General features: G+C 41.5%; 1 protein-coding gene across 3 annotated transcripts; it reads left to right on the top strand.

Annotated features, from left to right (window-relative positions):
- Positions 1-371: 371 nt before the first annotated feature.
- LOC105196362 (tyrosine-protein kinase Dnt) lies at positions 372-24,888 on the top strand. Of its 3 annotated transcripts, none has more exons than XM_011162276.3 (8): positions 372-1,007; positions 18,311-18,438; positions 21,293-21,699; positions 21,763-21,963; positions 22,208-22,346; positions 22,544-22,836; positions 23,239-23,398; positions 23,649-24,888. In XM_011162276.3, the coding sequence occupies exons 1-8, from the start codon at positions 908-910 to the stop codon at positions 23,895-23,897; spliced, it is 1,677 nt and encodes a 558-aa protein (XP_011160578.1). In that variant the 5' UTR covers positions 372-907; the 3' UTR covers positions 23,898-24,888. The 3 variants fall into 3 exon arrangements, with proteins under 3 accessions (XP_011160578.1, XP_011160579.1, XP_011160580.2); XM_011162277.3 differs by having other exon boundaries at positions 375-1,007; positions 21,778-21,963; XM_011162278.3 differs by lacking the exon at positions 372-1,007 and adding an exon at positions 11,247-12,989.
- The last annotated feature ends 1,887 nt before the right edge of the window (positions 24,889-26,775 follow it).

The following is a 26,775-nucleotide window of genomic DNA, read 5'->3' as shown; positions in this document are numbered from 1 at the left end:
GTTGATAAATCACAAAACTGCTGCAGTTAGCAGGTGATAGGTGACACGCGCGTTTACGTTACATACAAATTGTGTTCTAGGAAGCCTTTTGCAGCGATCTCTTCGCTATTGAATTTTTTCTAGCTGTAGCCGACTATTGCGAATTGTTGCAAAGGCGATAGAAGGGTTGCATTTTAACGTACCATCCGTGGAGTCTGCGACTATCGCCGTCAGTGAATTTTAAATTCAATTCCGGTCTCGTTCGAGCGCGGCCGTTCGATCTTCTGGACCCCACGACCATCACGTTGGGTTCCCTCGTAGGTGGACCTCGGCAAGTCTCGGGCGAGCTCGGTTGCTCTCGGTAGACAGGCCTGCTCCGACACTCCGACCCCAGACGACCCATGGCGATGGTAGCACACAACTGGTTGTGGCTTTCACGAGGCAGGTACGCCGCGCGCTCTCCATGAGCGTTCCGCTCCGCTCGCACCATTCCGCGTTGCTGCACCGTCCTGTCGATTTCGTCGTACGCGCGTCGTCTCTCGACACGCGTCGCGGAGCATCGGGACAACGTCGAGGCGGCCTGGAACGTGCGTTTCTCGCGTATGGGAGTGCCCCTGCGTCGGATATAACGCGCGTGTCGTGTGCGGAGCTGTCAGAAACCGGGAGCCGGGGGAGCCGGCGGCGCGTTTTCGCGCGAAATCGCACGCGACCGAGAAGAAAGCCGTCACGTGCACATAGACACGTAGACGCGGGGTGGTGGCTCGCCAGAAAGGCGATCACCTCCCCCAGTCGCGGATTTGCATCGCCGCGAAATATGAACGGCGCGGCGTGGGACGACTCGTAACGAGTGTGTTGTGCGGGCGTCCTCGCGCACGGCACGTATAAATATATATACATACACGAGTACGAACGTCACGTGGCGGCCACGATGCTCTGCCGACTTGTGATACTGCTGTTCGTCCTCGCGCGGCCAGCAGCGAGCTACTTCAATCTCTTTCTCGGCTACGCGGAGGTTCACAAGCTGCTGGGTAAGAAGTTTTTGTTGATCTTTCTAAGACTCGTAGGGCAGAGCGAACAGGCGAGAGAGTAGGAGGCCGTTGTTCGTTCGACCGTTTCGCCGGTTATTGTCCTACTACACCGTTTAACGAAGAGAGAGAGAGAGAGAGAGAGAGACCCAATGAATGCAGTAATGCTGCGATAATGAAGTAATCGCTTGTTCTCTCATTCTCTTTTGTTCCTACTTGCATACGTTTTTATTAAGATAAATTAAATTGATTTGTTGTGAGAAAGAGAGAAAATATATGTAAATTGAAAGATAAAATAAATACGTGTGACGACATGAATTTTCCAATTTAATTCGATTGTGTACATGTCAGGAACAGTCAATTCAGGAAAGCTCTAAGATAATTCTTAAACGATTCAAGCGTGTGTTTTTAATATTTAGATTTAATTTAATAGTTTCGAGAATTCGATAAGTTGGAGCATTATACTAACAATAAGACAAGTCTCGCAATAAATTTATGCATTATTATAAGCAGTTTTCTTTGATGCATAATTTTAAACTTATCTCGTTTCCATGGAAGATAGTAGAATCTGACGAAAGAGCAAAAAAAGATAATCGTGTTACTGTCTGCGCGCAGAAAAACAGAGTTCAATATACTCCGAAGTAATATAGGAATTGATATTGCTAATAAATTTTTAAAAGTTTGTAAACAGTCCACAAAGAGCAGTGCATTAGTCTCAAAACAATATTATAGACTTTTGTGCATAATAGTTGGAAATAATAATTAATAAGTATCACATTGTGCGTTATTACTCAGAATAAAAAAAAAAGTAAATCTTCTTACAGACTTTAAATATCGACAGAAAGCAATTTATAAACTCTACTCTTTAATGGATATAACCTTTTCTCTTGGAAAAAGAGAATAAATTCGGACTTTTAAAATTGCCATACAAACATGTGGCCAATCGCAAAACAAAGAGCTTATGCTTTAGACACTGTTATCCTTTCCCAAATAATTGTGCGTTGTTGATATTTATTATTTTTCACTGAGTCTGGATTGTTTTTTAAATCATTTACGCTGTTTTGAACACAGCTTGTTTATGTGTTAAATTAACGCATCCTCTTCACGCATCATACATTTATAATGCAACGATTAAAAATACTTTGTGCTTTTATAGAGAAGTAAGAAAAATACCATGTAAATGTTAAATAAATTATACAGTAAGAAAAATGTTCGCTGTTACAGCTAACCATAGTTAAGGCTGTATTTGCTGTCGTAACTATAAATTTATGAACTTCAGCAAAACGATAATTCCTAATACATTAGTAAAGTAGCAAAACGTGTCTATCACATTGTACAGCAACATAAAAACAGTTATCTAACCGATGTGTCAGTGATACGTATAATAGATAATACACTTGGTAGTTAATTAATGTAGTTACCTGGAATAACTTTTAGCTACAGAGTATATTTTGGATATAGCAAATATTTTCTGTAGCTAAATTCGTGTATCAGGTTAGCTAAACTATTTCAACTAAAATCACAGATAAGATATTAGCTGTCTATATATTACGACGTAATTTAATTACCATACGCAGTTTTTAGCTACGGCAGCTACTTTTTTTTCCGTGTATGTCATTTCATTTTACGGTCTATGGCACGATCCTATAAAGGTAACGCGGCGTAAAAAAAAAAAAACAGAGCTTTAAATAAAAATATCCGTAACATCCGTAACGCAAAAAGATATTATGTTCAACAAGCTGTGTACCGACTACATCTCTCGTTGAATTCAGAACTATATAATGTTTTAGTTGGAGTAGATAATAACATCAATTTCTTCCGAGGTTACGTGTTAATCGTATTCCCTCAACGAGAGCAAAACCTCGCACTTCATTCGTGCCTCATTTCTGTGCAGCGCGGTAATAACTTCGGATACGAAACCGGTATAATTTCAAGTATAAATCCGGTTAGAGATGACTTGAGAACAGGAAAATTGGCCGTCACGCATATCTCGTATCGGAATTCCCTTTTAAAGCGATCGTTTTCCACTTTGTGGTTATTCTCAATGTAGCACGCGCAATTATCAGATAGGGCTGTTAACGGCATATTATATCGATAGTGATTTAATTCGAACGAGCAATATTGCCGCAAACGGGGCTGGTGGCGACGAGGTAACTGGAAACAGTGGAATCTACGTTTTTTAAATCTTCACGCGTTATGAGGAATAAAGCTATTGTCGAAAATCTATTCTAGATACAAGGATAAAAGCTTAGTGCGTATCGGGCGTTAAATAATTGTTCGTCAGCTTATATCGCGTCAAGCTCCAAATTACCTGATGAATAATCGTCATCACCGTGCGCGCAATCGTTTTGTTAACCGCGCACCGTAATTAAAGCATACCGCGCGTAGCGATGCATAATCAACGAATGCCAATAGCGAGGCAAGGTACAGCGTTGAAACATCCGCCGCGAAATTACGTATGACTCGTCGTATCAGACATCCTGAATTGTTACGAGAGAATTTGAAGCTGCATTTATAACCGCGAGTCATCTAACATCGACTGAAATGCCTAAAAGACGAATAGAACCTTTATTCACTTATCGAACATCAATCTGCTTTTTTATTGCCGTCTCAAAGAATTGATTTCATTAAACAACGTTAATTTCTCGAGCAATTCTTATAAATCTTTTTGCTAATATAAGATATCAATTTTAGATAACGTTAGCAAACTCGCTTACTGTCTTGGAATTTATTATGACTCTGAATATATTTTCTATGGCAAATCTATAGCAAAATAATTATTCGAGTTAATAAAGTATGACAAAAAATAATTGTTATACACTGAAAAAAAATTGTAGAAAAAAATTAAAATATTTAATCGATACGTTTAACTAAATATTGAAGTGGTTTAATTAATTCTTGATTAAAAAATTTAAATGGTTTACATAAATGAACTATATCTCTTGTTTTGTACAATTAAATAACGGTTGAATCAATACAACATTTAATTGATCATCGACTAGATATTTTTTCAGTGCAGATGCTACATTTATATTTATATTATATCCATTTTATTCTAAGGAAAAATGTTAGAATACACGTGAAAAATTCACGGATGTTATTAACACGTTAGAAATATGTTTAGTCGGAACAATAGCTGGAAAGTCTGTGGGGAGGGATTGTGGTTCACGCTGCGCGTAACGCAGTTTTATATATAATACGAATACGTTTACAAAGAATAAACGTTCGCGCTCCGTTCTCCGTAATGTAATCTTGCCGCCCATCGAGCGCAATAAAGCTTTTTCTTTTCCGATCTATCCGACTGTTTCATTCTCACGCTTTCGATCCTCTTTATCGCCACCGCACGCTCTCGTCGGATTTTATTCGTGGGCCACACGTTAGTCAGAAATCGTTGCTCAGCCCGACGCACACGAATTGTCGCGCCGGAAACGAATAGGGGCCACTCGAGGCGAATAACGGCGCGGACTTTCCAATATTTCCTCGATAACTTCCACGACGGAGGGTAATTCGTTTTCGGGCCGTTGGACCGCGAAAAGCATTCGCTTCGTTGCCTCTTATCGTGGGACACGGACGGGGATGCAGGGTGACACGCGGACCCTACGACACCTGAACCCGTTCGGGATAGCCCTTGAGGGAAGTGCGTTCGCGCGTAGGATTGCACGTTTCGCCTCTCGATTGGCAGTCTCCAACACGTTTCGCACGCGTCGGAGTCGCCGATGACACTTAGCAATTGGAATCTCGCCGCGTGCAAGCTGAATAAATGCAAATACACACGATCCGAGTTGTAATACACGTGTCGTAGTCCAACCAGAAAGAACGAAATTTGATGAGTAAAATTTGTACACAATAAAAAAAAATTCTTCATGCATTTATTTTTCATTGAACAGAATATATTATTGTTAGAAGATACTGATAATTATTTTTAAAACGTTTTAATGCGGGTCCAATGATATACTGACAATGAATAAAGTTGCATAACTGCAATACTGTGAAAGAGAGAAAGAAAGAAAAAGAATGACGTAACGGTAATAATGCAAAACCATTGGTTATGCGGCAAGTTATATTGTTTCCACTTCAATAATTTATTGCAACGCGAGGGGCATCAGAGGTGCAATCGTTGAACGTTTTAAATCACGCAAATGATGCGTTGTAATTAAAGAATAAAGATTTATGACTGAACGCGAAATTGCGTGGTTGTACAATTGGCCACACCGTTTATTGTAGCCCAGCGTATTAGTATCTGTCACAACAATCTCATTGACCTCATTGCAGCACAAACGTTCGGCAAACCATGATGTAATAAATTATGTAGAATTAAATGAATTATCAAAGTGTTGCCATCGCATTGCTAGTACACAGATAATTTAAATCGTCGTAAATCTTCTTTAAACGAATACCTTTGTTTAAATGTCAAAGAATATATATTTTTGTAAATTAAATTTCAAATGGAAATGGACGACAAAGAAATTTAGTCTTTAATTCTCAACAATTTCGAGTGTTTAAAGAACGCTTACTTGACCTTCAATTGTCAAGATGATGAAAAAAAAATTAGAAGGCATCCCCAAATATCTCCATCGATATTTCTATATTTAAACAATTTATAGACTATGCAGAGGGTATCGAGAGTGCGCGCGAATAGCACACTTGGTAATGACGACGTTAATAGAATCAGCGAGAAAATGCGACGCGACGTACCGATTTAATGTAAATAGATATTAATAGACGTTCTAGCCGGGTGGAGTCGCATTCTTCGGGGTTCACGCGTGGCGTTCGAACGTGGCGATGTGTGCCTGAAACTTGCATAGCCACTCGGCCGAGCCAGCAGCGTCTGGAAGCGACCAGCGACTCGAAAGCGAGATACACTCTCGTCAATATATGCGGATCCGACTGACAACGTGATAAGTCATTCTACCGGCGTTTTCAATCATGGCTTCGTTGATCACGATGGGATCCCCGTCGAAGTCGAGGTGTACGGGGTACCCAATTCCTTCTACGAAACACAGCAGTAAATTTCTGCGACTACATGACTGCGCGAAAGCTACCTCGACCTTTCGCCCGCAGGAAACCTTGCGCGGCACAGCGTGGCATTATAATATACGAGAGGCGTAATAAAATATTATAACGAGGTCCTTGTTAAGCAACGGCGGCGTGGGGCGTCGCGCCGCGCCGTGCCGCGCTCGCAGGACCGGCTCTAGTTTGTTTAGACACCGAATAATCGACAGTCACTCCTCTTCGTTTTGTTCTCGTCAGGGTCGCGCTTCTCTCTCTTTCTCTTTCCCATCTTCTTTCCTTCCCTCCGGTCCCCTCTCTGCTGCCTTTTTTTCATACCTTCTCCTTTTTATCGCTTTCTCGTTTAGTCCCGAGGTACCGAGGTAGAAGGCCAGCCCTCAGATGGACCCCTCGATACCGATTTCAAAACGGCTTTTGCCTCGCAGTCCATATGGGCCCCGAGATTTCCAAACTCCGTGGAACAAGACGGTTTCCAGTTTCCGTATTCGCTATAGAGTTTCCTGTTTCTTCCCGTTCCCCACGATCGACCGCGGTCGAGAAATCGATCTCGATCGTGCACGTTCCGAACGGTTACCTGCGCATAATCGACGACGAAGGAGGAAGAACAACCTCGGCGGTATTGAATATGAGAAACGGTTGTCCGCCGTATAAATTCCTGGCCGTAATGGCGGACGATAAATTGCGCCGCGAGTGGTAAGCAGGTGGCAAAGACACGGTCTTAAAATTTGGGACTTATCTGGGAAGCAGTCGGGGCCGCGTACACATCCGCTACCACTACGTGGGATCGTATAGCGTTAACTTGGATAAGATAAGTCGGAATTTCACCGGTACCAAGTTACATTCTTCCTTCTCCGATTTCACGCTGCTCAAGGCGCGAAGTAAATTACGTTTAATCGCCGATCGATTCTCGCGATCGTGTTACTCGCCGTGTTCGTCGTCGCCGTCGTCGTCGTCGCTGGTGTTGCGAAAGATACTTTCGTTTCCATTTATACCGCGCAAGATCCAAATATCCATTATTTTACTCGGGCTCTTCGCCTTTTTCATGCCGTCGTTTTAATGCGTCGACCATATTATTTAGTTGCGACATAATTTTGCTCCTCTCATTCGGACTGACTTTCCATCCTGTTTAATAAGTCGCCATGCCGACTATAAATTTAATTCGATATTGCCGTTCTCGTCCTTTTGTCGTATCGTGCTCGACCTCGACTGCCATGTATAACGGATAAAAATTAATACAGATCATTATTTCTCAATTTTCATATTATACATGTTTTTTATTAAAGCCACATCGCATTTATGAGATTGATTTTAAATATTTTGAACAATTTTTCAGCGCACTATACTCTCTAAAAAATCATTGTTTATATATTAAATACTAAAAATATTGTTTTGACTAAATTATTTTTTTAAGCACAATGTATTTATTCAACGCAACCAAAACTTATTTTGAATTGATACGATAATAGCACTGCAATACTAATGAAATGAAGTATATCTACAGAATTGCCATGTTTCTTCGATTATTTAAATTTTGTTAGCTGACTCATCGGCGTTGAAATTTATCCGCAACGCAATGGAGCCGTATTGTATTTGTTTGCAAAATTAATAGCGCGACAAATACATTAAATACACCGATTTGAACGAGCGTCACCCGTCAGAAGGCCGTGTCAAAACACGAAAACAGCGTACAACTCGGCCCGAGGCGTCTCTTCGTTCGTGTGAGTCCGGCTTGGGCTCGACCTTAGCTAGTTAGGGCCTGACAGGCCCATCTTGATGTTACCCGTGGAGTAGGGCCGCTTCAAAGGCTCCGACCAGGGCCCCGTGAAAACGTTTACGCTCGTACAATGGCGTAGAGATTGGTGTGGCTGTGCTCGGCACTCGATGCGTGCCCCGTGATAACGACGTGCATTAATCGCAAACGAGTCGATGGGAGCCACGACGAGAGGCCGCCGGTGACCGGTAGCGATAAATATCACGAAGGTCGATGAGACCCATTCGCCGTCGAGAAACACGTGGGAGCGAGAACGCAAGATTACAGATTTATAATGATCAATGTGCCGCGCGGAGAGCGAAAAGGGGGATGTACAACGACGCACCGGCGATGCATCTATCTACCTATGCGCGCGAATGACAGAGAGTGATGAGGTACGAGAGAGGGGTAGACAGGAAACGCGCGTGTACGATTTCAGGATGGACCGGGCCCGGGCGGATGCTGCGCCCGTGTCCGCATCAATCTTCGGCTCCTCGTTAAGATCCGCGCCTTAAGTTTTCACTTGTGTGTGCGCGCGGGCTCGTTCGCTCGTTTGGTATCGTCCAACGTACGCATCAGGGTCGCGTCTGTCGCTGTATGAGTGCGACATTTACATGAGACGCCGTTGCACAGAAAAGAAACGGAACCCCCGTGGATTTTCTTCCGAGGAAGAAGAGAGGAATTGGGAGTGGGAGAGAGAGAGAGAGAGAAAGAGAGAGAGAGAGACGGGACAGAGCGGACAGAGGAACGCTGGCCTGCGTTGGGCCACTCTTTGGCGTTTTTATTTGTTTTGGAGCGAAAGAAGAAAAGCCTCGGAAAGAGAAAACAACCTGCGCACGATTTGCCGAATTTCGATTCTTTGGCATGTGTTATTTTTCTCACAAAGACGAAGGGTGTTCGAGCTTTGACAAGTTAAATTTTAATTCCCAAACAACGTGCTGTCGCATTTTTCTGTCACCGAAGAATACATCCGTTACAAGTTGCGAAAAATTGCCTTCATATAATCTTGTTTTTTTTTTATGTTATTCCTCTTTAATTTTTCTCCCTACACAATTTATTTTGAAATTCTCTTAAATTAACTTTCAATAAATAATTCTTTCTGCAATTTATCGCTGCACACTGTTGAATATACGACGATAAAACTCGATGTTATCCAAAAAACACATTGCATACGAATATTTATTTCTAACACCACTTTCTGGACAGTCCATCCAAGTTGCAATCCTCGTACACAAAAGCAGAATACAATCCGTAATCGTGTCAAGTTAGTATCACCAATCGAATCATCGTATAATGGAATCGACTTTCGCAAAGACCTCGTTTGCCCCGAGGGTTTTCAGAGACGTAGGGTGAAACGAATGTACCCCAGTTCTCTGCCAATATCCCCCTTAGAGAGAGCCTTCTCTCTTGAGAATTATCACGGAAAGTACAAACAGTCCCCATTCGTGCAGAATATTCGTCGCAAAGTTCCGTTGCTACCGACCCATTTTCTTGAAATACAGAATGAGCTTTCTCAATGATTCTTTGATCTCGCATCGTTACGTTAACTAAAAATATGCTGGAAATAATTAAAGTCTCTACATTTTTATCTTACAGTACGTTTACAGAATTGCACGAAAGCATTATACATTGTGCATTTCTGCGATTAAATTTTTCTTTATTTGCTTCAACGTCGCATATTATAATTCCTAAATTAGTAGATTAAGAATTTACAGTTATTAAATTTGCATCACACATCCAAAAATAAAAGAGTAAATTTATCGAAGTTTGGATTTTAAGGGGAAAAAGAATAATTAAAAATAATGTCGAAAATAGAATCGCGCGCGAGCGATTTTATTTTCGACTTTATTTTCAATTAATTGAGAGTCGCGACGTTTGTTCCTTCACCTCCAGAGGTTGTCTATATTTCGCTCAATGCTCCGCACCAACCGGCAATATCCATCAATTTCGCGCTGTTATCCTCGCGGGGAATCTTTTAATCCTTGTTCGCGCTCGAGACCACTGCAGCCTCCAACCAGGCGAGTCCTGAGTGACAGGATCTTAACGAGCATCTGCTCCTCGAAGATGAGTCGCCGTCTCTCTCCTGGTCCTCCGTGGAAAACACTCGAAAGATCTGGTGGGTATGTGGCCCCTTCTCGAGTTCAATATAAGAACATGATTCCAGCATTTCGCTTCGTCGTCCTTTCGAACGTATTCGTTCGTCCTCTCGCGCATTCGCTCCGGTACTAACACCACAATCCTGCCGAGAGAAAATATTTTTCTAACGTCTATTCCACGGATCATCGGCCCTTATAGAGGGTGACTCGGCAAGTAAGAATGCGAACCTGCTTTCTCGTGCTCACAAACAATTTTTGACAAATGGGTCCCTAAGCGACAGCCGCTGTCGTTCACGATCGTGAAAAAAAAAACCTTTGTAAAATATCTTTATTTTTGTAGAACGGAACGATTTCCTCTTTCGTATCTCATTTGAAATGACAAGCTCAGGTTCTAAGTATGCCGTAGTATAAACATGGTGCACGATCTCGAAGTTCACGTTTGTTCTTATCCGAATATTGCATCTTGACGTACGCTTTAATAACAGCCGTGCCTGTAAGAGGATTATGATTTAGCGCAGACTGTTATCAGGTCTCAAAGTATATATTTCGGTATTAACTTTTTTTTCTTCATCTCGAAGTCGCGTTGCGCCAAACAATTCTCCAGATGACTTATCGGTCGCCGCGCGATACAATAAAAATAGAGATCCTCGAGTAGCTCGTGCACTACCAGAGTTTTGCATTTCGAGTGTCCTGTCGTGTTCCATGTCATCCTCGTGACAGCAGACGAAATTCGAAGCGTGTTGCTCAGGTCTTATCGGTTCATCGGCGCCAAGAAGAGGGACACGCGGGGTAGGTAACTTAAAAATTTCGGTGCCTGTGGTCTAGAGATGCCATCACATTTGGGGTCCACTCCGGGATTCCCTTCGGCTCCCACAGCGGGGGATAGAATGTCCGCTTTTTACGTCCATCATGCTCTCTCTCTCTCTTTCTTCGTCTTCTTCTCCGTTTCTCCCTTTTTAAGACTCGCGTAGGAGTTGTCCCCTGACAGACTGCAGTGATAAATCGCGCTTGACAATCGCTCCGTGCTGCCAACGGAGAATCCTTTGGGAAGATTGATTCCTCTAGAGACGTCACGAAGGAGAGGGGAAGGGGATGTTCGCGAAACACGTGTATCTTTAGGCCAGTTTTTTTACAACTGTCAAAAACTACGCTCTATCTGACGCGAATTACGGAAAAAGGAAATGAAATGTATTTTAGAAAGTAATTTGTCACACTGAACAAGTACAATATTTATATCTTCGACTTACACATCACGATTTAAGAATAATATTTGTAATATCAATATTATACGAAGAAATAAATTTAATTATTGTTTATTAATTAGAGATGTTCATTTAGATTTTAATTTTCACTCCTTTTTTTGTATGCACGTGCAAATTTCATGCGTTCATTCATATTAACTTTGTGAGACTCGAAATTTTTACGAACGAATTGCATAAATTATATCACTTGTACAATCGGTTACATAATAGGATTATATCGTAAGATTACGACTTGAAAGCTTAAAATACAGGTAATAAAATTGTACTAAAAAAAGGATTTTAGAGAATCGAAAAAAGTTCGCTATATGCAATCAGGAAATGAATCAGAATAATTGTGCAACGTGATGCGGCCGACAGTTCGAAGGATTAAATCCGAAGGAAGCCGTTTGAAACGGATCTAAAAGGATCACGCGGAACGTTCCTTCGACGTCCTCACGGGCCTGGTCTTAACGAGCTTCTTCTCTTGCGTTGCGCACGAACGTGTATTACGGAAGGGAAGGAAAGAGAGAGAGAGAGAGAGAGAGAGAGAGACACTCGATCCCGCTGTCGTGATAAATCCAGTCGTCGCGTAATCCTCTTCATGTCCGAGTCCTGATTGCCAGCTAGTGCTGCCATATGTCGTAGCGTCGACGACATCTCAATCAACCCACCCATCTGTCAACCCCTGTTTAGTTGCCTCAACGATCGTGGCTGGTGTCCGATATAACGACGTACTGTGCAATCGCATCTCGAGCAATCGCCACGAGGGTGCCCGCTTCGCGAACAATATTATTTTAGCTCCCGATGTGCCAGAATCACGTCCTGGCAGGGCGACGTTTACTTTGGTTCCTGCCTCGCTACTATTCTCTCCCCTCGACAAATAAACCTAAACCGCAGTCGTTATGCATGATGCATCGTTCGCAGGATCCATTCGGAGTTTATTCCACGCCGCGATGTGCTTTGTTCGGGAATACTTGCCACTTCTGAATGTAACCACAGTAAGAATGGACTCCTGATCATAATGGATGACTCGCGGTTTGATGATAAATAACGTTTACGGAACGTGCATGTATTGCCTAAAAAATGTATACTAGCAGCACATACCTTATGCTTTTGCCATATCTTATGCGTGCACATCATAAAATAAAAAACCGTTGCAGAAATATATTTAGGATTTTTCCCATGGGATATTAAATTTCTTTTGTGGTGATTAAAAATAGTCTCGTAAACAACATAAATGTTAACGTACTTGCTGATGAAGCATTCACGCGTTATCCCATTTTTTTCTCACGCAACCTTATAAATCCGTCGATGTATTACAATCGGCGAATCAGATTTCAAAGTAAAGAAATACGACTGCTGAACGACTTTTCTCTAATCCTTCCGGAGATCGTAAAGCAGCATTAGAATTTCGTGAGACTCATTTCGAATAGTGCAGCCTACCTACGGTTTGCTTCAATTTCCCTCTCTCTCTCTCTCTCTTTCTCTCTCCATCTTGCCTATCTTTGCTCCTCTTCAGCGTTATTCCGGAGTGAATTATAACTGATGTCGCGTAAAGTTACGCCTTCCTGGATTTAACCTATGGCCCGAGGAGAAGAGCTCGGGGAGTAAGAGAAAGCAGATGGAGGAGACAGCAGGGAGCAGGCTAAAAGACAGAGGACTCGACGTTGACCGAGGAGGTAGGGAAGGTAGCAGGAGAGAGAGTGTACAAACGACGCTCAGGACTTGTCCAGGACTTATGGGTTATTCAGGAGACCCCTGTCGGCACAGAGGGAGGGAGGCCGTTCGATATATGCTAAGCAGCCAGCCTCCTGCATTATATATATGCACTCGGCTTGCACGTGGATGAGGGAGTCGCGATATGTGGCCACGAATGCGTGTACGCCAGGTACGCGGGACGTCTCAGAATTCATGTATTTTCGCTAAAAGGGATGAACGCGGGAGGTGATTACCTTAATATCAAAGTATCAGCAGTCACACGCGAATATATATACATGTATACACGTACATATAATCAGATATAGATGGGCGCATAATTTTACCGATATAACCAGGTAATAAAACGAGTCTCGCTGTAATAAAAATTTGATTGACTCGATTGTCGAGATGCTTAATGCCGAAAATCGATATTTATGAGGAAATTCATTCCGAGCTCGGATAAAGGATCGTAATCAGGAGAAAGGGCGTGGCATCTGAGTCACCCTGTGTACAGACGCCCACGTCGTTTGCTCTCGCGATGGCGAAAGTGAAAAATATCTCGCGCAGCGGCAGCAGCAACACGTATACGCGCGTGTCCGTGTACATGAAATTGCGTGTACGCACGTCGCGTACGCGCACGCATACAGGCGCGAACGCGTTATTAGATCTCTCTCGAGGCAGCGAGCCGAGATATCGGCGGGTATATGCCAGCTGGCGCTGATCTGGTCGTTAACCTCGCTCGCGGATCATTTTTGGAGCGCGTTAACACTGGACTTTCCTCAGAAAACTTTGCGCGTCTTTACGCGCGGGGCGGAATTTGTCATAAATCACGGCGGGGGCCGCGCCGTTGCAACGCTGGACGTGCGTCTGCAGCGACTTTGCGTTCAAATTCGGAATATCGAGATTTATCGCTCTTTCCATGCCGTCGCGATGCGCGCGATGGAATTGACCGTGCCATCCCCATGCGAAACGGAATCGATGTCGCGAAATAGACATTCCGCTGTATACGCGGAACGATACTTCAATCGACTGCAAGTTAAAAAACAAAGGCAAGATAACAAATACCTTCCACAAAATGGCACAATAATTCCTTTCAAAAGCCCCGTCTCTTTCCGTAAAATCCTTCGTATTTTATTCCGCTTCTATTATGAATAAATTCCTCTATAATCTCGTTACACTCGGCAGTGGATCTATTCGCGAGATCCCATACACACACGGCATTCTCCATGGCGACCTGTCGTTCACGCTATTGATGCACGAGACGCGACGGCATGGAACGGGAATCGACCGAAAATCGCGTAGCTCGCATTGTGAGTAGGCGTCGCGTGAATCCAATATTTCCTGTTCCTCCGTTCCGCGTCTCCATCTGCATTTCCCCTCTCCTTCGTTCTCCCTCTTTCTCTCGCAACATCTCGCCCGTCTGGCTCCGTCTCTTCGCTTTTAAGAACCTCGCCACAGGAGGATCTCGTTATACTCGTACCGGATTTCATATTCGGAAGGTGTTGGGTTTCTGACCCAGAATCTCCCCCTCTCGGTCCTCGCCGGTGGCAGACCCCGTTGAAGGCAATTCCGCATGGGCCCCGTTCAGCCTTTTATTCGACCAGCCTCGAAACTGCGCCCGTCAACTTTATTCAATACCGTATTTTGACAGCGGAGGACACATCGCACCGCAGAATTTCGCGGTTGGTTTCGCGCCTTTGCGCTACGCACTTATTTGCTCGCTTTATTCGCTCGGGATTTATTTTCATATTCGCCTCACGTTTCGAAAATTCCAACTAAAAAGTGACGAATAAAATTCTTGATATTTTTAAGTAGAATTTTGCTGAGATATATTTGCATTTTGCAATTAACGCGACGTTCAAAGTAAAGAAAAATTCTCGATTACTATGAAAAATTCGGTCATAAAATATGTGCGAAAGAGACGCTTATATTTTTTTGGTCAATTTTTTAATTTTTACAAATTTTTGGTCTACCCATTAATGTTATGTATGTTTTTAGAAATATTTTTAAAAAATTAATGAAATTGTAATCTGTGTCAGTTATTCAATTTTATACCTACATGTTACAATAAAGTTCTGCTATCAAGTCACTGTTATACTTTGAAGTATTATTTTCTATATCTTCGATCTCTACGAATTCTTTCACAAATCGCATGGTCACTCGTTCTAATAATACTTCACTGTCTTAAACATCTTATTCTCGCCCCTAGTATCCGCTCCATTATTCGGCGACCTCTCGTCAACGCCGTATTTTGACAGTATAGAATACCATAGCGTGTGAAATTTCTCCGGCTGCACTTGGCGGTACCTGGCAGCATTTTTCTTTTATACGTCTATTCGGCTCTTTCAAGGGGAGTAAAAAGTACTCCTTTAGAATTATTGCGTCTCCAGACAGTAGTTGAGCGAGTTGGAGACTGTACCACGGCGCAATGGCTTTCTTCAAAAAGTTTGAAGTATTCAGGATATCGTACTTCCATGAGTTCTAAAATAGCCCTTTTTATTTACCATTTGCTCGTTCCGCTTCTTTTTCTTGCTTCATTTATTTTAAACTTTAATGTTACGAGTTTTTCTCTATGCGTTCAAAAAAGTGTCTTAAAAATATCTTCGCTAGTTGAAACAATTGCAGTTTTGTAATCTGATTAATAATAATTATAAGTATTTTTTCTCTTTCAATAGCGCACTATTTTCTTTTTACCTGTTAACGTGAAAACCACCTATGTATTAAGATATAAAGATTCTGTCGTACCTTCCTCAAAATACATCAGATCCTAGATCTTTATCTCCGTACGAGCAGATCGGCCAAATTCAACAGTGGTCGAAAAATTCTTTCTGCTTCTTATCTACCATCATGGCCTCTCGTGAAGGTGGCAATAATTTCGTACTCGATTCAACGAATACGGTCGATAGTCGGTGGTCGGTGGACGGGATGGTGGATGCAAGTTGTGTGAAAAAAGGTGCTTATAGTTCCGCACAATCCTTCGTGACAATTGTGCCTGGCAGCAGTTGCAAGGGTCGACGCCTTTACTGAAAAGGCCTTTTTTTTCCCTCTTTGAACCTCTCTTTATCCTTCTTGCCAGCTCGCACGTCCCTTTCGTCGTTTTCTAGCACTCGCGCTCACGCGGTAGCAGACATCAAAGGATCTTTGGTACGGCGCGGGCGACCTGCTTCCACCCGCTTACAAAGTTCCCGTATAATCGCATGGGAAGAGTGCAAGGGAGGAAGAGGTTGGGGTGCCACCCTCCTTGACTAGATAAAAGGCGGAGGCAAGTCGCGGTAACGAGGTCATACTCGGAGCGTCGTCGGCGACGATGGAGAGAGAGACGATGACGAGCTAAAGTTATCTTTGATGCCGGAAGGATTATACTCTACCTTCTAACGCGCGGGAATGGAGTGGACTGCGCCGGATTAACGATCATGAAAGATTCCCTGCGGAGAGTATACGCGCGAATTGGATTATCCACGGCAGAAACGTACCGAGGCGCGATTAATTATTATCCGTTAGACCTTTATCCTTGTGAATCGAATCGTATATTATTCGTAAAGCAGTAAATTTCTGAAAGGAAATAACAACAAATGCCTCATGGTTGTTTCCCTAGTACTATATTCGTCGACATTTGCTATTCAAAGCCGTTAAGCGCACCTGCCTCTGTTGGCTTCTTTCATGCCACTTCTGATATTCTCGACAGAAATCGATTTTTCGAAGCAGGTAGTCCAAACGTAGGATACGTGGGTTTTTCAGAAGCGGGAATAACTATTTTCGAGGGGACGCTCTCGCGGGATCGTTTTTCGTTCTTTTTACGACGATCGCCAGGACGGGCACCCGGGCACCCGCACGGGACGGCGCGGCGCGGGCGAGAGGAACCTGGTCGCAAAAACGACCAGTACCGAGGTCGTAGGTATACGATATCTGATGCAGAAAACCGGTAAAGGCCGCGGGGCCTACAGAAAGAGCGAAGTAAAGGAAGACGCGGAACGAGCCCAGGCAAACCGAAGGCAAAGACACGACCGTGGGGGCAGCGCGGCACATTGTCTTCGGGTGACTTAAAAATCCAACTCGTGCCTCGTTAAGCACGCTATCAGATACAACCGCAAAGGATAGACCTTTGCTAAGGGAGAACACGACGTGTGCCCATGTCCCGGTCCCTTCCACGGCAGATTCTCCTTCTTTTACTCCCCGATACTCCACCTTCGCTCGCCTACGTAACCTTGCAGCTCCTGCACGCCAACCATCGCTTCGGTTGAGTCGTCCGGTAGCGTAATATGTGCTAAGCGTGGGTCCGATGGGATGGGCGAAAATTTAGCGAAGCGAATGCGCATCACGCGGTAATTTGTCGTTCTCTCTGTGTACGCTTTGTATCCCTGCAGGTGTTAATTATTTGTGTGTTTAAAGATAACCTAAGTAAATAAATTTTTTAATTTAATGCAATATATTAAATGTTATATAATAAATATTATTATAGTAGTCTTTGATCACTCGTACATATTTTTTTAAATAAAAGGAACTGATTTTTATTAAAAATCTTTAAAAAATTTTATAAATCGGATACGCTTTATCGAATAGTGATATTTTTAATTTTTTGTTCCAATTGGAAATGGACTATCTAGATTACAGGTTGAATTTTTTAAATGTAACCTATACTTTTTATTACAGATTCGTATTACACGCAGGAAAAAAGAAACTTTTGTCAAAAAACATTTTTTCTATAAATGTCTTCATTAATCTTAAAATAATTTTAAAAGTAAATATTTAAAAAATTAAATAAAAGGTATATTTTCAGCAAAATGTTTGTGATAAAAGTTTCTTATTTTTTTTTATAATGCAAATCTGTAATAAAGAGTACTCTTTTTTCATAAATTGTAAAGAAGGTACACGCGTGATTTAGGCTTCTCTGTATAATTATGAATTCCCCCCAAAAAATTAATAAAAGTGTCAATACATTCTATAAAAAATTGTAAGTGCGTATAGGAAGCTTTATGCTTCATAAAAATGTTATTCTATTTTTATATTTTATTTAAAACGTTTCTTCATTATAAAAATTAATTTAAATTCTGCTATTGATAGAGACAATAATTCTTATGGCACTCTTTATAGCTTTTGACTTGTCAAGACTTTGTGACACTTGAAATATACGAGTGGACATTTTTATTAATACTGGAGTCACACGATACGCACTGCTCTCGTAGATTTGTGAGACAAACGCACGCTATGTTAATTGTAACATGAGTGGAACCGAATGAGTCATCCACTTGTAATCTGTATCAGATAATTTCTTATGCAGGGGACAAAACCTGCAAACAAATAAATATTCCTTTTCTTTTAAATGCATCAAGTCACGCTATTAATTTGATAAATTTTGAAGATTTACAAATATATTATAGATACTAATTTCTAAAAACAGATTCGCAAGTCAATTGATATAAATATGAAGAATTTGAATATTTTATATAAATTTTTATTTATTTTTTTTTAAGATCTTTTCTGTTAAATAAAAGATAAATTTATGTATTTCAGGACTGGAAGGAGAATTATTTTATGTCAGGGAGGGCGTCGTAAACGAGTACGCTATGAAGTTCGTTGTTCCTGTACCAGCGCTGATTCACAAGCTCCATTTCACGTGGGAAAACATCGCTGGTAGACCGGTAAGTTCGTATAATAAAATAATATAGACATTTTAACTGCTGGCACGTAATTGTACGGACTGTAGCGTAAAAAAACGTCGGTAGTAAAGATATAGTAAAAGTTTAAATGAAGATCTAACTATGCGATTGTTGAGCAGTGGTACCTTGAAAGTCTGACAATTTAATTTGCATTAATTGTACCGGATGACTCTCATAAAGCAGAAATTTACCTTTAAAACGAGTTAATTATGAAATATTTAGAGCAGAAAGGCGTCTCCGACTTACGATTTAAGATCCCGGTGTTGTTAAGGTGTTACGCAAGAACAAGTGCAAAAGATTTTAAGGAGATAGAATTTAAAGCGAGCGGATAACGCGGTGGTCGGGGACAAGAATTATCCATGCGCAAGATATTTACGTGCACAATATTCTCAGCGAGTGCTTCTGTGTCTCTTATTTACGTTCCTCTGACTTTTCTCTCATTCCCTCGCGTCTCTATGCGCTTCTCTGCCGGGATTAAAGTCGCTCGCGGCTGAGAAATGCTGAAATTGCTCGTTAACGTAGGAATTCGCGTCACCGCACGTAAGACACTTCACAGACGGATCTCATCCGGCGAACCTCAGCGTTTTTCAGGGTTCAGCGATCACACCGTCCGGTCATTCGAGACCTTTAGCCGATCTTTATTCGCGTTTCTCCCGTGTCCTTATGGCGCGCCGTACTTATCAGGATTATCGAGGCATATCGTACCTTTCAGTTTTTCAAGCTCTCGGCGCGTCGCAATGGCGTAGTCTTCTTCTCAGTTCAAGAACAAATAAAACGCGCAACGTTTAATCTTAGAACTGGAAATTACTACGTACTCGTTTATCAGAAAATTAATTGTCTCGGATTCCTTCCCATGTTTTAATTAAAAGTCCCTATTTTATTGCATCTTGCCGCGGTGTGATTCTCTTTTTCATTTTTCGTCGCGCACATATATACGTTCGTTAATATTATTAAAAATTTATCGATCGACTTCTCCTGCTTTCTGTCCTGAATAAATAACCAACGGGCATCCTACCGTGCGAATTAATTTTATGTTACTCTTAATGTAACGACGCGGCAGACGCCGCGTGATAGTTACGACGGTGAGAATCGCGCAGCTGCATATTCATGCGGGATATCAAATCGAAACCAGAACTATCTCTCTTTCTCTCGTCCATGAGTCATCGGCGAAGCCACGCAAACCACTTCTGCCCGCTGTCCGCCGCGTCGACATCCGTGGTACATTGACAAAGTGGCGGCGAAAAGTGGGCAGAATGCGGCGGGGTGTCCGATTGACTCGTCGACGATGCGCGGAAAAAAAAAGGATGGATCCAGGAGCGGGACAAAGTGGTCCATCCACTTCTTCCAGTTGTCTCGGCATATAGCGGGCAACTGTGGAGGGGGGCTGAAGAAGGAGATGAGGAAGACTGACGAGCGACGCAAAGACATCCGTCACCTCCGCGGCAAAACCGAGTGTGGCTTGAATGGTACTTAAACCAGCGCCTGTCCGTCAATCCTGCGAGAATTGTGTCTCGATAAAGCGGTTTTAGGACGCGACGCGACGCGCCGTACACGTCGAATTATCAGGGGAATCCTCCTGCATGGCGACTTTGCGCCAGGTTTGCCAGCCAGGCACCGCGCATTCAATTTCGATCGGACGTTTGCTACGTGGATATTTGTATAGCGCGGGTAGTAATTTTCCTTCCTCCTCGCGCATCACGCAACCTATCGTTTGTATTGACGATGAAGCATATGGCGGATTTGAGAATTAACAAGAGACTACGGCTACATTGTACGCGCATATATGGGAATTTTTCCCTATAGCTATATGAAAATTGACATCCTTTTGCAAAAGGACATTTTTTTCAAAGATGTCCCATTCATCACGGCGTCATTGTTTTGCCATCTGTCATAAGCAATTACACGGTATTTATTTGCGAAAGAAAGGGCAGATGATCGAGTACATTTTACATTTTAACTGCTACAATTATAATTATATAATTACATACATTTCTTTTTCCTGTATTCTCTCATTTAAACAAAATAAAAAAATTATTAATGTAATAACTGTTTTTTCTTCGAATTGTATTTTTAAGAAAGTTACTGACGAAAAATAAATTGAGACTCAAAATGTCAGAAAAAAAATCTCATCTCTCGTCTCATCTAGTTTCTTAACTAGAAATCCGCTAGTCCATTTGGGAGAAACTGCCTAGCTGGCCACATAGTGCGGCAACTACGGTCTTCGTGGCCGTAAAAGACCGCAGGAGAGCGTTAGATAGCAGTAGCGACAAGCCGGCAAGTTGACGAGGTACTCTCCTCGTGGCCAGCCGAGAACCGATCATCACTGCGAGCTAGTAATCAGCTGCGAGCTCGCTGCTGCTTCTCTGCATCACCTAGCCTCGCTTCCTTCCACCGGCCCTTCTACCCCTTACTCTCCTCCGTCGCCGTTTTCTTTCCACTCTTGTTCTCGCGAGTCCTCTGGACTTTCGCTTTGCTCTCGCTGAGCACAAATTGTCTTCCGAGAATGGTACGCTCGAGATTATAGTTCAACGTTCTTGAGATTATGACGGAGCGGTAGCCGGCCAAACCTCACGCTCTTCGACATTGTTTCGTCTGTTTTGCGTAGCCTTTGCGAGTTCAGCTGCGTACTTATCCAACGCACGCGACTGCGCTCCTTTCCTCAAACCTTTAGCACCACGCTTCGTTCGTTCGAGCACGTTGATTGATACATAATATACGCTCTTATTTGCTAATTAGAATCTTTCTGCAATATTTTCTTCCAAATTTCTAACAAATATCAACAGAATATCTGAGATAGACATTAATAAAACAAAAATGGAATTCTCGATATTTTCAGCTGCCGTACACGATGTCTGTGGATATCAGCAATCCTTCGGTGCTGAGCAGTACCCTGAATATATCCCAATTCGGTGAGATACCCGTCGGTGGTTTGCAAACATGGGCCTTATCATTACATTGCGGGCCCTACAATGTAGAAGTCGATCTTTCTCTTCGAATAAACGTCTCGTTATCGAGGAAGAACACTACCAGCTTGGAGTTCAAGCGGAAAAAAATCTGTATGAAGAAAGAAAGCTACACCGAGCCCGAGGAGGTCTTAGTCGCTGCTTCTGACTCCACTTCCGGTGGTCAGATTTTTTACGTAGCGATTGGTTGCGCGTGTGCGTTCATGGCCGCTGTTTTCGTCCTGATTATGGCTTACTATGTGCGCGATAAGAAGGCCAGGAGACATCGAGATCCTCTTCAGTGAGTGAAGCATACCGTTAAGAGAACCAGACAGTCAATCAATCTTTTGAATATACATGAAAGATTTATGAATTCCAGGGAATCCAGAGGACTCAGCTCAGCCTGCAGTATGGAAAGAGGCACTGGAGTGGGACCGGCGCAAACATTTTTGTCACCGGAAACACCTCCACCCACCTCCGCTGCGTCAGCATCGTCTTATAGAAGATTGGATGAGCGTCCCAATAGAGAACTTCACGAAAGAATTCAGGAAATCACCGTGCAAAGGTGATTATCGGTTTTTAAATCAAGAAAATTAAATTATCAACAAAATTGAATTAATTTAAATGGAAATATCGAAATCTTTTCTTTTACGGAAACAAAATTGGCTGATTATCGATTTTCAGAGATAGATTATTTATTTAATCAGTGCCATGAAAATAAATCTTTTGATTTGTTTGTAAATATTTACTGGAAAAATACGTTGAAAATTGTAGAATTGAGTGAAATAATTAATCTCTTTGCGTTACAGATGCAGGGTGCGTCTCCTTAGTATTGAATTGGAAGGAACATTTGGGCGCGTGTATAGGGGCAGTTACCATGAAGAAGGTGCTTTATCTCCGAAGGACGTATTGGTGAAAACTGCTGCCGAGCACGCATCCCAATCACAAGTAGGTTAATTTGAAATGATTTTCAAATTACACTCTTGGGAACAATCAATCAATATAAGAATGAAATGTGTATATTAATTATGTTATTTGTCTTATCTAAAAAAAAATAGATTATTTATGTTAAAAATATAATTCTTTTTTGTTAAATATCGCCAAGATGATACAGTTAAATATAATTTTTTTTTTATTTTGAAAAGGTGGCCCTTCTTCTACGAGAAGGTTTAGCTCTGTATGGACTCAGTCATCCGGCATTACTTCCGGTCCTCGGTGTTTCCATTGAGGACAGAAGCGCGCCTTTTCTACTGTATCCACATACGGGCTACAAAAATATGAAGAGATTTTTATTGAGATGCAAGTTCAGTAACGAAGGACCTCCGAGGGCTCTCACTACGCAGGAAGTTGTCGAAATGGCACTTCAAGCCGCCAAAGGTGTACAATATCTTCACAGAAAGAGGCTCGTTCATAGAGACTTAGCTGCCAGAAATTGTGTGTAAGTAAGAACAATAAATAATGACAAGTCTTTCCGAGATATACGTATACGATATTAATCTCTATTAAAATGTTAATCTACTGAACATATTTTACATCCTCAATTAATTTTACGCGTTCCGTAAATCCTTGAGTACCCTTAAAATTTTTACTACTAATTATATCGCTTTCGATAAACCTTAGCCAGCTTCGTCTTTTTTTATATGGCTGTACAAAACTAAAGTCGCGCGCGTTACGTCTCGTTACCGAATTAATTGCGCGCGTAGACTTAATAACCGTGTTACCGTAAAGCTTTAATTGCTAGTATCTGCTTGACTTCCATTTGGGGAAAGCACTAACGATATGGTAATGAAATCATTCTTCAACGACCATCGTCTCAAGTTCAACGATTTTTATTTTTCAGGGTGGACGATGATTTGAGAGTGCAAATTACAGATAACGCCTTGGCGAGAGATCTGTTTCCACAGGATTATCACTGCCTCGGCGATAACGAAAATCGCCCTATCAAATGGCTAGCGATAGAAAGTTTACTCAATAAAACTTTCAGCACAGCCTCTGATGTGGTAAGCAAAGTATACGAGTTAAAACTGAAAAGTGAAGAATTTACTGAAGAATAAATATTAAATATCTAATTTATTTGACGATTTTTCTCTTGATAATATTTTTATTTTTCGATGAATCAAAGTTTTAAATTAAAATTTTTATTTTACATTTATGGTTTATATTGCAATAATGTTTACTTTATAATAACGACACGTAAATGTTAAATGTCATTTTATTCTACTTTTATCAATTTATTTTATCTGGCTTTAGTGGGCGTTCGGTGTTTTATTGTGGGAGCTAACGACGTTGGCGCAACAACCCTACGGAGAAGTGGATCCATTTGAGATGGCATCTTATCTCCGAGAGGGATACAGGTTGGCGCAACCGATAAACTGTCCGGACGAGCTGTTCGCAGTGATGGCGTATTGTTGGGCGATGTCGGCGGAGGAGAGGCCAACATTTAGTCAATTGATTATTTGTCTACAAGATTTTCACACTCAGTTAACGCGATATGTTTAATTGAGCGTGTTCACTGGCTGTAAAGTAGGACTGAACTTTGCTATTAAGACGACTCCATTTCTAAACATATCGAAATTTTTATTGGTCTTCTGCTTGAGATTTTAATATAAGAAAGCGTGTTCTATATTATTCTAGTACTTATTCTAGGTCCTAGTATAATATAAGCGTTTTTATAGCAGTCATTTCTAAATGTAATAGATTCTAATGTAATATAAGCATCACTTTTCTCTTCAAAACTGTGCAATTAAGGAAATTACTTAAGGAGTAACTGTCGGTCAAAATTTAGAATAGAATCTTACTGTTGTGATGATTTTCATACATAATAAAAAATATTCTAAAATTTTAGCTACACGTATATATGTACATTTTTAAATATATATGTATATTTTATGTACATATATATGTAAATTGCATATACATCGTGTATGTAAAAAAATATATGTATATATAGTTCTATATTATGCAAATATAGAATATATATGTATATATTTCTAAAATAGCGGTATGTTTTCAAGACATTCTGTACAGTTAACGAGCATAGGATGTAGAAATCGCGTGAATTATTCATATATTATAAAAGTCAAGACTGAATTCCCATTGTTGCGCCACGTGTTGGCGCACGCTCGACCTGTGTCGCCCATGATTACCAAAATCGGCGAAAGTACGTCAAACGTGCACTGCCAGCCCCATTTTCGGAAACCTGTACTGCCGGTGACGAAACGGCGAATCTGAGTCATGTGATACGCGCTTTGCTTGCCTACGTGAGTGTGTTTCGAGTGTGCCAATATCTTCTCTCTTTTAATTTTCTTTTGTATTTTTGTACATAATATATTTTTACGCTGTGTGCATACGCGGTTACGTCGATGAGTATACGAGTCGCGCCTAGACGAAAGAATCCTGTGTACATAATTAACATGTAGCGCGCGAGACTATAATTGTACATACTGCAGGCGTTGCGAGCCTAATAAATTTCTATCTATACGATACAGAATGACAGCGTCGTTACTTTTGTCTGCGTCCACCCCTCCCTCACGACTGATCCGTCACTACAAAAACAGCCGTAAACGTCATTCTTTCTAGGACGAAGCACGGTTTTAAACCACTCACCGGTTATTTCTGGCGAGTCTTCCACGGTGAAAGGAAGGGTGCAAACGCCCTGCGGAAAGAGTTTCTGTTTTCTCGGAAACCGTTCGTCAAAGCCATATGTCACATTCTAAACGAGTCTTGTAATTCGTATGGCAGCGATGGCGATGTCGCGTGAGAAAATTATCTCGGCCTTTTATACACGTATCTTCTTTAAAATGATGAATATTATCAAAGGCATTTTTGTATTTTTTCTATTTTTATATAATATAATGCTGTTAAATATACAACTATACATTCCTCTTTTAATTATAAATAAATAAATTATAGATAGAGTAAATTTTTGAAAATGTACCTAAAATAATTTTTTTACAATTTTGCTAATAAAGATTATTTTTTAATTATACCAAATGAATAGGAAAAAGTAGACAAAAAGCTGTACATTGTGCAGGATTGTGCTTATCAATATGAAGACTTGATCGGCATCTTTGCCACATTTTATGAATAATTACATTATATTCAAATAAATAATTGTATCCATAATATTTCAGAATTATTGTAATATTTACAAACATCAAAGCAATTCTGTAAGTAATTTATTGATATGGAAATTTATATAATGCATGCAAAGTTGATATCTTATAAGCTCTGCAATATTAAAATTTTGATTAAAATAAAATCATTTTCAATAAAATTGAAAATGATTTATTCGTTATATATTTCGGGTTAAATAAATGACGTTCCATGAAAAAGATATTACAATTAATTTTAGAGAATTTATATATACTATATCGCAGCCATTATCAAAGTTACACCGACGCGCTATTACCTACGCTATATTAAGCCCCTCTTTCTTAGCTATAAATCGTTTTATCTGGAATCTATGTTGTTTATTCTCGTGCTTTCTGTTCGGCATTCACGAATAATGACGCTTCGTGAAACACGTTCCGTGGGAGCACGAACAGCCTTGGGGGCCGCTGGAACATTAATTTGCAGCATATTTACACTGTCAAGATACGTCTCCGAGTATACCGCTGGTGATTCCCCAATAATGCGAGCCCGATTAGGTACGCTACATTAGGCACTCCGTTTTCTACGCTCCGTCGACGGTGAACGCTGCCTGCTCGCAAGATCGGCCAAGGGTGCTTGGAAAGCCGGAAACTAGTAAAAACACGCGTGAAAAAAGGCATATATTTATACAGTCGGCAAGCAAACGCGTAAAGGTTTAATTGTGCGAGAACGGCAGGGAGCTCGCTTAGATGCGCTTTTTACGACGCAGCCGTGTCGCGACAGTCGTTTCCGTCGAACGCTTCTCGAGAAAACGGACGAACGATCCGGCGGAGCTTGGGGAATCGGTTACAAATTAGTCACCGGCGGCGGCGCGTTTCGCGTTTTCCTCGGAAATAAGCGTTCTTCGGTCACCGCGGAATACTCTCGAGCCTTAATGAGGATTCCGCGTCATGGCGCGACCGTGATGCCCGAGTCTCGTAATCGCCGATCTTAAGAAGAGGATTTACGTAACGCGATATCCTGCGGTTGTGCCTGGCGATCCGCCACTACATAATTGCATCTTTGGCACGAACGACTTAAGCGCGGTCGCGATACTCAGCGGCACGAAGGTTTGGCGCCTGCTGCTATATGGTTGAATCATTATTCCGCGAGGCACGGAAAGGAAAGGCTGATATAACACAGGAAAGAATGACATCGTTAGAATTTATTCACTGCACAATTGGCACTCGCGCCGCTTTTAATAAATAATTAAAGCTAACGACGGAGATAAACTTATAAACCTTTT

This window comes from Solenopsis invicta, chromosome 4, assembly GCF_016802725.1.
Source record: "Solenopsis invicta isolate M01_SB chromosome 4, UNIL_Sinv_3.0, whole genome shotgun sequence".
Lineage (NCBI taxonomy): Eukaryota > Metazoa > Arthropoda > Insecta > Hymenoptera > Formicidae > Solenopsis > Solenopsis invicta.
This window is presented reverse-complemented; position numbering and strand designations above follow the sequence as displayed.

Bases quoted from the DNA above. Each gene is read 5' to 3' on its own strand.
- LOC105196362 (XM_011162276.3), top strand. From the start codon at position 908: ATGCTCTGCCGACTTGTGATACTGCTGTTCGTCCTCGCGCGGCCAGCA. The intron at 21,700-21,762 runs GTGAGTGAAGCA...TATACATGAAAG, and splicing joins AGACATCGAGATCCTCTTCA to ATTTATGAATTCCAGGGAAT. The intron at 22,347-22,543 runs GTAGGTTAATTT...TATTTTGAAAAG, and splicing joins AGCACGCATCCCAATCACAA to GTGGCCCTTCTTCTACGAGA.